Genomic DNA, 13,037 nt, shown 5'->3' with positions numbered 1-13,037 from the left:
CTGCACAATATAAGAAAACCATGTGATGGCAATATTATTGCTGTATGTTTAATTTCATTTGTGATAAATCCGCTTTGTCTCATCTGTTAGTAAAAAGATTCCAACTCTGTCTCTCTGACTTTTAGTCTCTTATAGACACCATCATCTGTTTCAGATGTGGACATCTACTACAAATAGACACCATCCAGCATTATAGCCAACAATGACTGCATTCCAAACGGTAATTTGCAACAACATAATATTGTGATGACATATTGCATTTGAGAAAGTCTGGTTGTACGTTATATTTTGTCCATTCCGATTCTATACTCTAACACAGGCTCATTAATGTGGCATTATAGACTAGTTTTTTATCCAGAAAAATTACACTTTACCTGAGCGGTGTTGTTGTTAATATTTAATGTTGTGAATCCGTTGGCCTAACAATATATTCATACCTAAACTCAATGTGTTTAGATTCATTCCAATAGAAGCGAAGCAGTAAAAAGCCCAAAGGCAATTTTGTCTGTTTGTGAAACCCAAATTAAGTTGTTTGTGAAAGCAGTTCGCTATTCCGGACAAAAATAACCGTGTAAGCCAATTATGTCTTTCTGGTTTAAACGTGTAAAGTACAAGACGGTTGAGGGAGACAAGAGAACAAGGACAGGTGTTAAAGTGAGATGACAGCGTCTTAAAGTGCGTAAGTGCAAATCTGAGTCTTACCCTGCAGTTGCTCAGCTCCTCTGATCTAATTATGATGCTGCCACATTTCTTTCCTGGAATTCCACTGGAGAGAGAAAACACAGAGAAGAGAACAAATCAAGCCCTCCGACAATGTGAACCCTCTTTACTTGTACAGTTGGGGTCAGATGTTTGCATACACTCATTAAGGCAAATTTAATTTGGTTATTTTAAAGGTATACTATGCAACCGGGGTTGATTTTCCAGCGAGGCTCCCCCCAGAGGGCGAAAGTAAAAGTGCACTGTCATAAAGATGCTCAGCTGTTCTGGTTTCTCCTTCAAGCCAGGCGCGGTTGTTTTGAGCTTAGCAGACAGGCGAACGCAACGAAAAGTGGAAAAAACGGCAGTACAAACAATGACTAACACAGTGAAGGTATGAACATCAAGCTTCTTGCAGCGCTATCTTGGCGAGGCGGTCGCCACCGCCTCGCCAAGCCGCGACCGCCGCCGCCTCGCCAGTTTTATTATTATTATTATTATTTTTTTTTTTATGTTGGCGAGACGCTACCGCCACCGCCTCGCCAAGCCGCAGCCGCCGCGGTAGCGTCTCGCCAACATAAAAAAAGATAATAATAATAATAATAATAATAATAATAATAAAACTCAATATGCTTGCATGTTTATTTGACCGGCGGAGCGGAGCGGGGGGGGGGGGGGGGGGGGGGGGGGGGGGGGGGGGGGGGGGGGGGGAGACAAACTTTGCACCGCTGACCGGCTGAGCGGAGCGGCGCGCATATCGAGTTAGTTTTATTTTTTTATTATTATTTTTTTGGAATGTCGGCGAGGCGGTAGCGTGAGGGAAACCCTACAATGTTACTTACAATCGCATCAGCAGAAACGCGAGGTCTGCGTCAGCCTTGCAGCCTTCTATGTTTACCCGTGTACGACTCCTCTCTCTGTCCAGAGCCCTTTTCCTCTTTCTTGCCTGCTCAGACATGGGCTTTCGCTGTTTTCTCGCTGGTTCCGCCATGATAACTGCACAAATATCGCCACTGCGCTACAAACAGCACACCTTTCACTGGGGGCGTGTAGCAGTTCTCGCCGTAAAGCAAGACCGACTCTCATGATGCACACGAGACTACTGAGCCTGTGACTGCGGGCCGACTGCTCCTGCAATTGCAAGTGCGGTATTTCCCCCACAGACCACCAGGGCGGCCGAGAAAACCTTTGTTCAACCTGAAATGACTCATTTAATCATCCAAAACGGTATGGAACATATTAATTAACTGAAAAATGTTGCATAGTATGCCTTTAATTATTAAAGCTGGAATGATCATAGAAAATATAGTTCCGGTTATATCTTAAAAAACAATGGGATGGACAAGCTAGTCAAGACTAAATATACATGCTGAATGTGTACCTCCGTTCGGTTAAATATCTTTTAGGAAGCTGCACTTTAACTACATATTTTTTAAAATAACTGCTGGTATGTTTACCACTCTTTCTCTCAGAATTGGTAGAGCTTATTTAAATGTGTTGGTTTCCTGGAACGATTGGCTTTCCATGTTTTCAAAGCAGGTTGGAATATAGGGCTTAATGCTAGCCAGCTTTAATTGTTCAATTTGATGTGTTTGGGATCATTGTATTGTAGGAAAACCAAGTTGTTTCCGTGTTCATCTTTCTAACTGTTGACTTGATGAAAAGCGTTTCCTACTTTATAATTCCATCCACTTTTTTTGAGCGTTTTAGTACCACTGCCAGCAAATCAGCCCCAAAGCACAATGCTGCCACCTCCATGCTTGATAACTTAACTACCAGCTCCATTGTCATCTTGATCATGATCACTAAAAATAAATTGATATGCCTCGACAGGTTATAAGACATGTAACCTTTAGAAGCACATAATAAATGATTTAGTTGAATGTATGTATAAACTGGAACCTGAATGTATATTTTTTATCTGGATTCTAGAATCCCACTTTAATTTCAGTCTTGTGCCTCTAGTTGTTGCATGTCACTGTAGCTTTCTATCACTCCACGATATCAATCATTCTCAAAATTGAGAAACTCTATATTTTAAATTTAAATCCTGAATAATTAAATGATTTAAATAAAATCCCAAAAATACTGAAATTGGTAAAAAAAAAAAAAAAAAAAAGAAATAGAGGAAAAAAAGCCAACAAACAAAAACTGAAATGTCTGCTTAGATGACATTTGTAATGCTACTTACAAGAATCACAAAATATGGGGGCTATTTTACCACTTGGCGCATCACCTCCACTGGCAACATTATGTTTACATTTTAGGAACATGTGAGACAGCTTGTGAAATGCGGGCCAACCAAGTGCAATTTTGCATGATTTAGAACTGTAACCATTAAACCTACTACTGAAACACAAACCGAGTGTGGATTGTTATTGCCTTGAAAGGTCTCATTCTTGACAAAAGCCTCTGAATTCATGTCGCCGTTGACTCGCCCGCCAAACTTACACAGTAAATAGTGATCATTCATTATTCATGATGTCCTCCCAGATGTGCAAGTTAGCCATGCCAGTTGCTCTAATGCAGCTCCAAACAGCATCACTACAGATGCTGTCTTTTGAACCGTGTGCTGAAAAAAAAACCTCAAAGGGGTCCCTCTGCTCCTCAGAAGAAGGCGGAAACAGAGGCATCAGTGACTTCCAAAAGGAATTCCATGCTTTCTGATTTGCCATACCACCGCATAGTTTTCCTAAGAGAATGGTCTCTGAGTTGCTGAAATGATTTCTACAGAAACCAGTTTGGTTTTGTAAAAAAAAAAGTAATTTTTTTGTCTTCTGCATAAAGCAAACTTCTGATTTTAGAGAGGAAAAAGTGTTTTCTGAGCTGTAAACTATGTTTCATAATCCAGGGTTCCCATCTTTTATCTTTAACAAAGTGGTAAGTTTGTTTACGTGCACACAATTTCATCATCGGATTACAATGTATTCGGATTGAATAATTGGATTGTACTGTTTATATGGACACACAATCAATTAATCCGATCCTGATGTGCATGTATAGCACCTGGCTTTATTCAGAATAGAACCACTCTGACATGCGCAGTTATCAAATTCCCCTAAAAAAACACAGAAGAAGAAGTACTTCCGTCTTTGCTAAACAACCGAAAGATAGTAAACAAAGCAGCATTATACGAGTCCGTTTGTCTTCCGTGGACCAAGGCTGGACTTGCACGATGTTCTAATGACTGCTGAAACGTTACTGAGTAAGCAACAATTTTGGGCTCTTATTTTTTCGAATAGAAAGGTTGTATCGGAAGCCCCAACAGTTTTGCTTCCCAACTTATTTCCTCCATTCCAATGCGGAAATAGGTCATGTTTACGTCAGGCGCACGTGCGCACTGGACTCTGTTTGCCACATGCGGAATAACTTGAGCCTGACATGCATTTATATGCATGTTGATTGGATTATCAATCAGCATAAACCACCCCTCTCATCCGGAATACAATTTCAATCCGATTGAGTTTAATCCAATCACGATATTCCAACCGGCTTGTTTACATGACGCTTTTTTATTCTGATTGGCCCTTTATTCAGATTACTTTTGTCCATGTAAATGTAGCTACTGTTGCCACCAGTGGGAGTTAAGGTGGAACAACAACCAGCTATTATAAGGCAACATTTACAAAGTGCTACTTTGTGACTTGAAATATGTGTTTAATAAATGAAGTCAAAAATAAAACATTAAAGGGTCAATGATATAAATAATTTTGTTATGTTACAACCACAACCTTCAATGTATTTTTTAGATTTTATGTACTACACCAACACAAAGTACTGCTGTATTGTTAAATGGATGGAAAATCACAATCAAAATCAAAAATTTTGAAATTGTTTTACAATTAAAATTCCCTCTGCCTCTCTAGGAGGCGATTATCAATCCAAATGCCAAAATCATTCAGGTCATTTAGAGTGTTGGCATGACTAAATACCTCGTTTAAAGCCAGTCTAGTATTATGAAAGAAATTTTGCAAGCATAATCTGAGAAAGAATTAGGAGTGTGCTGAAAAACCAAAGAGCATTGTCCGGCAATGATCTAACTTACTGAAGTCTCTGGAGTCAGAGAAATAGACTCCCGTCCAACAGGTAGGGGAAACAACGGGAACTGGAGGAATGGGAAAAGAACTCGAATATCCTGAACCTGCTTGGTGAGATTAGTTAGGATCAGCATAGTCTGATCCTGCTGTTAGCTCATAGATTGTGGGAAAGCCTCGTGTTGTCCCAGGAGTACTCCCTGATGTGTGACTGCACTCCGTATCTGTGGTCTTGGGTCAGAGCATTCTGTCATGTTTATGTATTCCATGGTAGACCCAGAAGCAACAAACACGGAGACGGCAGTAAATAAAGTATCTTTTACTGAGAGGAATGACTTATGATCAGAGGTCCAGGAACGGCTCTAGAGCTGATTCTAACCAGATACCGCTTGGAAGACCTAATGGTCTGACGCCTTCCCTCTGGCTTCTGCCTCCTTAAAGGTACTGCTCGATTAGAAAGGATCTGTAGCATCTGCAGACCATCCACCTGTCACGCCCTGCAGGACAGAAGGTAGTACTGCACCGCACCACTACCCAGCACGGAACAACAACCGCATACCTGACACTGAGGCGTCCTGGAGAACATTATTGAGCAAACAGCATCATAGAGACCAAGTAACACAGCAGACAGGTCACTGATTGAATTGTGGTGAAGTTTAAAAACAGTTAGAGGGGAACAATATCCTAAGCTTTGAACATCTGACGACAGCATTCACAGATGTAAAGAGCTTAACAAAAGCGCAAACCTACGCTAACATGACTGTCCACCAAATCTGACAGACCAGGGCGGCAGAGCAATAATAAGAGAAGCAGCAAAGAAGCCAAGGGTCCCTCTGGGGGATCTGCAGAGATAAAGTTTCGGATAACTCTTCATGATTGTGTTTTACCAATACTGATATTAAAATTGATTTGATATTTGTAGAAGAGTGGTGAGAAAAAAAGCTATTGTTGAAAGAAAGCCTTAAGAAGTATAGTTTGCCAGAAGCCATGCAGGGCAAAGAGTAAACATATAGAAAAAGTTGGCAGGCACCACATAAGACTAATACTGGCCAACATGCAAAACAATGGACATTACCCATTTGACACATCACTCTCTCAGTGATACATGGGAGTGGTTGCATCATGCTAAGGGGATGCGTTTCATCAGCAGGAACATGGAAACTGGTCAGAGATGAGGGATGCAGCTAGTGAATCCTAGAATAAATCCTGTTGGGGCCTTCAAGTGGGATGACTACGCCAGACAAGCAGCCAGAGCAACAATAGAATGGTCTAGACCAAAAGCATGTTCATGTGTTAGAATGGGCCAGTTAAAATATTTAAAAAAAAACCATTCGCAAATTCCACTTTGCAAATATGCATATTATCACAATAGAAGAAACTGAAATTTCTGTTAGAAATTGTAAAGTTCAAGGGACTGAACACTCTTTAAAGTCACTGTAGATTATGTTAGATTATGCAACAGGAAGGATGTACTCACACCAGGAAAGTCCTTTGGTCCGGACCAAAAGTGGACTTTATGTTTTTCATTTGGTGCAGTTTGATTTCAAATAGCACTTTTTGCAAGTGAAATATAATTTGTAAACAAAGCCACATGTGTGACTACCATTGCTCCAATTGGAAAGCAATGACTATGGCAAGGATGTAGCACACATTTGGAAATGGAGGATAACTACTCAGACCTCTGTTTTGCATATTTGTGCTGTCAATACAGCTGATAATTGTGAGCTGCAAAACCAAGCGTGTACAGTATGTGTGAAGAAATTCTGGTTTATTTTCAACATTAAGCACAAGTCCCGTTTGACTTAGAAACAAGTCATTGTGGACATATTGACTATTTCCATACTACTGATCAATGGTTTGTGTGTTTGTGCTGCATGTTGCATTTTCAGTAGGTTTGTGCTATGTTTGCTTACTACAACAAGTTGACACAATGAAACTCCTTTTCTCTTCTTCAAGTAGGTTTGCATTTCCACTAGCGATAGTACTGTTCAGTGTTTAGCCACAATCTCATAGATAAATGAAAAAATATTTGTAAAGCAATATAACATCACAGGACCCTTAATAAATCAACTGGGGCCTCTGAATCCAATTTCTCTAAGATTTGTTTTTCTTCATTTTAATATTAACCTAATTATCTAAATATGATAATTGATAGTACAATGAAACTCATACCAAAGATCTTTAGAATATGATAACAAGGTTCTGTGACATTTCAGCTGTAATATTTGTTTGCATCCTGGGCAGACGAAGCATAATATTCAGCCAATAAAGCCAAGGGAGACTGACCACTAAAAATAGACCATATGAATGCCACAGACTCCAGGCTTTATTCAGAATGAGGAAGGGCAGAGATAATTTCATTTGGCTAAGTACTACCCAGTAATGACTCAGAAAGCAAACAATAAAACAGAGAAATTGCAGGCAAATTGAAGCTTTGCTTCAATTTGCCTGCAATTTCTGAGACTCACCTGAGACTCACCACAGTCCTTTGATGAACAGGAAGGAGTCATTGAAATTAATTTGCTGTACGAAACAAAGAGATTGCTCAGTAAGTGGGCGGACGGAGAAATGGTGGGACAAAGCAGCAACAAAGAGATGGACAGAGTCGCAGAGGCAGAGGAAGACAGACATAAGTCCCTGGAAAGATGGAGAGCTGAAGGAGAGGTTGTTGACTGAATAGAAAGTGAGCCTGAAAGCAGCAGCATATGGTCCCCCAAGTATCACTGAAATGGATTTTTAGATTGGGATGCTCTTAGGTGCTCATAATGTGGACGCATATAGGCAAGGAAACAGAATGCCACCCTCTTGCGTCTTAGTTAAGGCTATTTTTAAACTAAAGGATACTTTTAAACTGCCCGATCTGCATCTGGAAATAGACAAAAACAACTTTCTATGGATTTCTTGTACTTATAAGGATGCATGTGTTGTCTCATTTAGAGCTAATTCCATTCCATTAGGAACATATTCACTCTCTTAGTCTTCTGCATTTATAATTCTGGGGGTAAAAGAAAAGAGAGCTTAAAACTGGAATAATAAGTGCAGATGATTAGTTTTGAGTATGCATCTGTCCAGAAAAAATGTAAATGTAAAACTGCAGGTTTACTTTTATTAATTTATTCATTTATACTAACATTTGTTTAAAGCCAGCCAAATACTACCTTCTCTGATTTAAAAATTCTTACCTTTTATTTTTTCCCCTAATCTCCATATTATTTAACTGCTGTCATCATGTTTCCCTATGGAAATCATATTGTTAAGGTGAATTCTCCAACATTGCCTTCTTGCACGCTTTTTAATCAATTTACTTCCACAAGGCCCAGTGTTGTAGTCTGTAGAGCAATGTGTCTTCTTCAGGTCTAATTCTTTTCTCCTTCTTTTCCCTTTTGTCCCTCTTGCTTCTTCTCTGAGTTTACCAGGTGTGCGCTCTCTCTTTGCAAGTCTTTGGACCTTTTAAAAACATTTTGAATACAATTGTCAAATATTTTTTGATATTTTATTTAAAACTGAGCCCTTATCTCTTCATTTCACAATAACTGTTTCTCAGAGATGCTTGGGCACATTTCTGGTTGCTTATCATAGTGACGATGCTGTTTGGCTTTGTTAAGGACTCTGGAGACGACAGGGAAGATAATATTGGAAGAAGACAAACAAATCTTTACTTGTCATTGTAATTGTACATTCTAGGGAAATTTGTTCTCTGCATTTAACCCATCCATAGGGAGCAGTGGGTAGCTCTTTACAGGGCCCACCGAGCAATCTGGGGCTCAGGGTCTTGCTCAGGGACTCATAGCAACAGACTGGGGTGATTGAACCGGGTACTTGTAACTTTCTCAGAGCGCAAGCGCCCTGCTCTAACCACTAACCGAATTACTTAAAACCGAATCAAGCTGAATTTAAACATCCCTTGGATCCCCTCCCCCCATTATTATTAGCTGTAATGCTACACGGATTCAGCAGGTTTCTTCCTCACATTTGATCCGTTGTGTTAGAGGAGAGACTTTCCAACCTTTCTACTAATAGAGCTCTCTTTCCACTCATTTTGAGGCCTCTACATTTCCACCAACGTTTAAGCTGCTCTACGTTGGGTTTTCTCCATTAAAGCATGTTGAAATGAAGGATGTCGTCATCTATTAAAATGTATGGTTTTGCAGTTGTTTGTGCTCAGCTTGTCCGACCATCTGGGAAATCTGGGCTGTCTCCAGGCAAACGTGATGTCATTTGAGAAATGTCCCATTAAGGTATAGCAATTACCCCCACCCTCCTGTAAGCTGTCCCTTATTCTATAGGGTAGTTCACGCGTGACGTCAGCGCTACATCCGGGTCCCGCGAGTAGGCAAAAAACAGTACTGTTCTCGTCTACTACATGACAAAACGGGTGATTTAGAGCGTACTTTTAGTTCGTTTACTTTTGGAATCTAAGCAATGTCTACGACTTGTTGTGCTCCCGGTTGCACAGAGAGGCATTCCAAATCGTTGGATGTACGTTTCTGTTGTTTACAGAAGGAGGAAGGACGAAGAAAGAAATGGATATTTTCAATGAAAAGAGCGCAGGCAGACACTCCCAATGGACTGGTATCATACTTCGACAGAATTTGCACTCTACACTTCATCTCCAGTAAATACAACTTAATTCTGCTCTAGTCATTGTTCTGCTTAAATAGCGGCGGAGGGGAGGTGGCGATCGCTACACGGGCCGGAGAAGCGGTAGCAGCAGCAGCCGCTTCCTGCTGCTCCAGACAGCGGCGGCTGCTGCTGCCGCTTCTTCGGCCCGTGTAGCGATCGCCACCTCCCCTCCGCCCGTTCACGGGCGCTAGTACTTCTGTGTTTACTCTGCAATGTCGCCGATACCCCCACCCATTTTAACAAGACAAAAACACCAAAATAATCCGTAGTAAACAATGTTTTTTTTTAACCTACCGGGCGGGTCTTCCTCTCTGCTGAGACGCGGTCTGTGTCCGACGCCGCTTTCTGCTGTTACAAACATGTCTGAACATCCATCCATCCATCCATCCATTTTCTGACCCGCTTAATCCCTCATGGCATTGCGGGTGTTGCTGGAGCCTTTTTCCCCGATATAAAATAATTGTAGCCGTCCAGTGGTTTCAGGGGCTTTCGTGCTCTCTCGTGTGTACTGGCCTGTGTGTTTATAAGGCAGCTGTATGTTGCGACACGGAACCCTTGGCTAGCATTTCACAGACTCGCTCCGTCCCTTCAGGCTTTTGCTGTGTGGATCTGGCAATCTGATACCATCAACCATCAACTTACTCTTAAAACGATCTTGTGATACGTTATCTAAAGAAGAAAAATACGTGGAGAACTCGTCGGTTTCTCTGTTTGCGTCTGCCATTGTGTTCGCCTTTTGCCAACCAGTCCGCCGCGCATGCGCGAAAAACCCAGATGAAAACAATAGCAGTGAACTACCCCATAGGTGCCGAGTTGGCAGCCCTAGTCCTCAACCCCATTCTCTATTCAGTATACACTCTTGGCTGCTCCCTCATTTTCTGTGAGATCATCATAGTTAAGTTTGCTGATGACACCACTGTAGGTCTGATTTCTGATAATAATGAGTGTTGATGTACAGAGAGGAGGTCCAGTACTTGCCACTGTGGTGCTGGAAAAATAAAATCATCTTCTTGAAGTCAAAAGGAGTAACTATGGACAAAATATCTAAGGACACAACACACATCCCTCCCAATACATGGTGGGGAAGTTGAAAGAGTTGATAACTACAAGTTCCGGCGTGTCCACATCTAACACCAGGTGTGGAAAACCCAACAAAGACTTTCCTCAGGTCAGTGGTAGATAGCCATCTCGTGTATTGGCGCACTGTGTGGTTCTCCAGCTGCTCTCAGAAGAACAGGAAGAACCTGCAGTGGGTGGTGAGGTTGTGGTGAGGTCAGGAGAATACATTACTAGATCACCGGTGTCCCTCTGTTGGACATTTACACCTGCAGGCTCCAAAAGAAAGCCGGCACCGCTGGCAACGGATTCCACTCACTCTCCACACAATCCTTTCTCTCCACTACTATCTAGTAAAAGTTTCAGGTCTTAAAAAAACAAATCCAACTCACACAAAACCAGTTTCTATTTAACAATGGTCCAATAAATCACTTAAAGACACATAGTAAAAGTAGTTTTTACTAGCAAAGTGAGACTTTAATGTAAAGTGAGGACTTTTTTTTGGTCCACACTTTATTCTGGGATAGGGGTTAGGTTTAGCTCTAATGTGTCAATTATGTTAAGGGTTAGGGTTAAGTACTGGTAAAGGTTGGGGTTAGGCCATAGAAAGGCTTGGAAATTAACAAAAGTCAATGGAAGTCAAGGCACGGTCCTCACTTTACACTTTAAACAATGATGTGTGCATGTATGCGTGTGTACACAGACAGACAGAGAGAGATGGATGGATAGATGGATGAATTTTATAACTTTCTTCCCAAGTTGTCGGTTCATAAGATGTAGTTTTAAACATCTATATTTAAATGGCCCACTGTAGCACAACAACATTGGACAATGCCTCATGAGGCTGAAAATATTTACTCTGAAATACATCAGGGCTTTTGAGAGTAAATCGTTTCAATTTTCCATAAATTGCTGCTGTTCAGTTGAAACATTCTCTTAGTCATTGTATAAGAACAGACATGTGACGTAAGATATTGTCTTCTCTGTTTTGTTTGTTGCTTTTTCCTCGATGTTTTTCACTTGACTGAACTTTATTTAACTGTTTTCCGTTCTTCAGTGGATGGAGTGCATGCAGATAAAACAAATAAAAATAAAACTACCAAAATACACGGCTGCTCAGCGAATCAGTCATTCAAAATAATAAAAGAGCATCTAAAAATATCTTACTGAACAAGTTAAAAATAAAACTTGGACATGTGTAGAGACTCACGCACAGAACACCCTAGGTAGACACGCAGATCTGAAATACAGTGAATGACTGTGGGCAGAAGTTACATAACTCAGAAATGGAAACACATTCTTACATCACATTCCTTCTGAATCACTCCTTAGCAAGCCCATTCAGTTGCAAGCACTCATTGATTCTGTTATCAACAAACAAACACACACACACTCCCTCTCACGTGCACGCGCATACACACACACACACACACACACATCGTACACAATACACAAGAGAATGTAAAAGGAATGGATGAAGCTGACAGTGGAATCACTTCCGTTTAGCTCACTCAGTTTCTATCTCTTGTGCTTCCTTTACTGAAATAAACACACATAGTGGACACCAGCAATGGCTGGCATGGAAATAAGTTGATAGACTATTGGTTGTGTTCACCCTAAGAAAGAATACAGTTAAAGTATGACCTCCAATAAACTTGCCGATGTAAGTTTGTATTTTATTTTGCCAGTAGGAGTACATCATTTACCATTTAACATTTCAGCATTTTCTTTTAGACACTAACAAAGTGTTGAGCAGTTTATCCATCATGGGAACATATTATGCTTTTAATGCCTCCTTTTAATATTTAAATCATTCAGATGTGATCTACATAAAGTTTTTATTGTTGCCCAACAGTTCGTCTTTTAAGTTTGTTTGTTTTGAGAGCAACTCGTTTTGGTGTGGTCCCTTTAAATTTAAAAAGCGGCACTTCAAATTTTTGTTGTATGCAGTAAGACAGAGTAATGAATTTTGTAGGCTAAGCCACCCAACAACCAACATTTTCAATAATAAACTTATAGCTTTAGCATCCTTCAGCTTGGACTACAAATCGCTGCGAGAAATAATTAAAATGGCAGATTCGCAAATTGGTTTGCCGGAAATCTAAGACCTTGTTTAGCAGCTCCATAGCAAATACTCTGAGGCAATGGTTCAAAAAACAGAATTGTGATTGGTTGGGAGGATGCAATGATTCTTATATTAACCTACATGGCTAGAATGCAAAAGGAAGGAAAACTGTTCTTCTATTGAACTTTAAAAAAAAAAACAGAATAGAGAAAAATGCACTCCTAGAGACTCCAGGTACACAACAAAATGTATTTAAAAATATATTTAAGGGCTAAAAAAAAGTGGATTTTGCATAATATATCCCTTTAAAAGTCACTAAAGCTAAAGAATGTAACTATTCTTTAGCTTTGGAGTGTGTGTAGTTTTTCTGATCACTACATGGAGAAGGCAGCAGGAGGAACCGGTTAGGACAGCCACTGCTGGAAAAAAAGGAAAAAATACCTTCACTGTTTTCCCACTTGTAAAAGTTCAGTTGACCTTCAGTGCCATGTTCTGTTGTCTGTCCTATTTTTAAACTTGGCCTAGATAAGAGGACCTCATTCCAAAATTAGGAGATATTT

The 13,037-nt window shown here is 40.4% G+C and overlaps 1 protein-coding gene across 1 annotated transcript in view; it reads right to left on the bottom strand.

Annotated features, from left to right (window-relative positions):
• Positions 1–13,037, bottom strand: part of LOC105928383 (copine-8) — a 100,523-nt gene that overhangs the window by 42,910 nt on the left and 44,576 nt on the right. Inside the window, exons 4-5 of the mRNA XM_036144889.1 lie at positions 7,213–7,256; positions 703–766 (exon numbers count right to left, since the gene is read on the bottom strand). Coding sequence (XP_036000782.1) covers positions 703–766; positions 7,213–7,256 — 108 coding nt within the window. The remainder of the gene's footprint in view (positions 1–702; positions 767–7,212; positions 7,257–13,037) is intronic.

The sequence above is a fragment of the Fundulus heteroclitus genome, chromosome 2 (assembly GCF_011125445.2).
Source record: "Fundulus heteroclitus isolate FHET01 chromosome 2, MU-UCD_Fhet_4.1, whole genome shotgun sequence".
Lineage (NCBI taxonomy): Eukaryota > Metazoa > Chordata > Actinopteri > Cyprinodontiformes > Fundulidae > Fundulus > Fundulus heteroclitus.
Note: the sequence above shows the minus strand (reverse complement) of the source record. Positions and strands in the feature narration are given on the sequence as shown.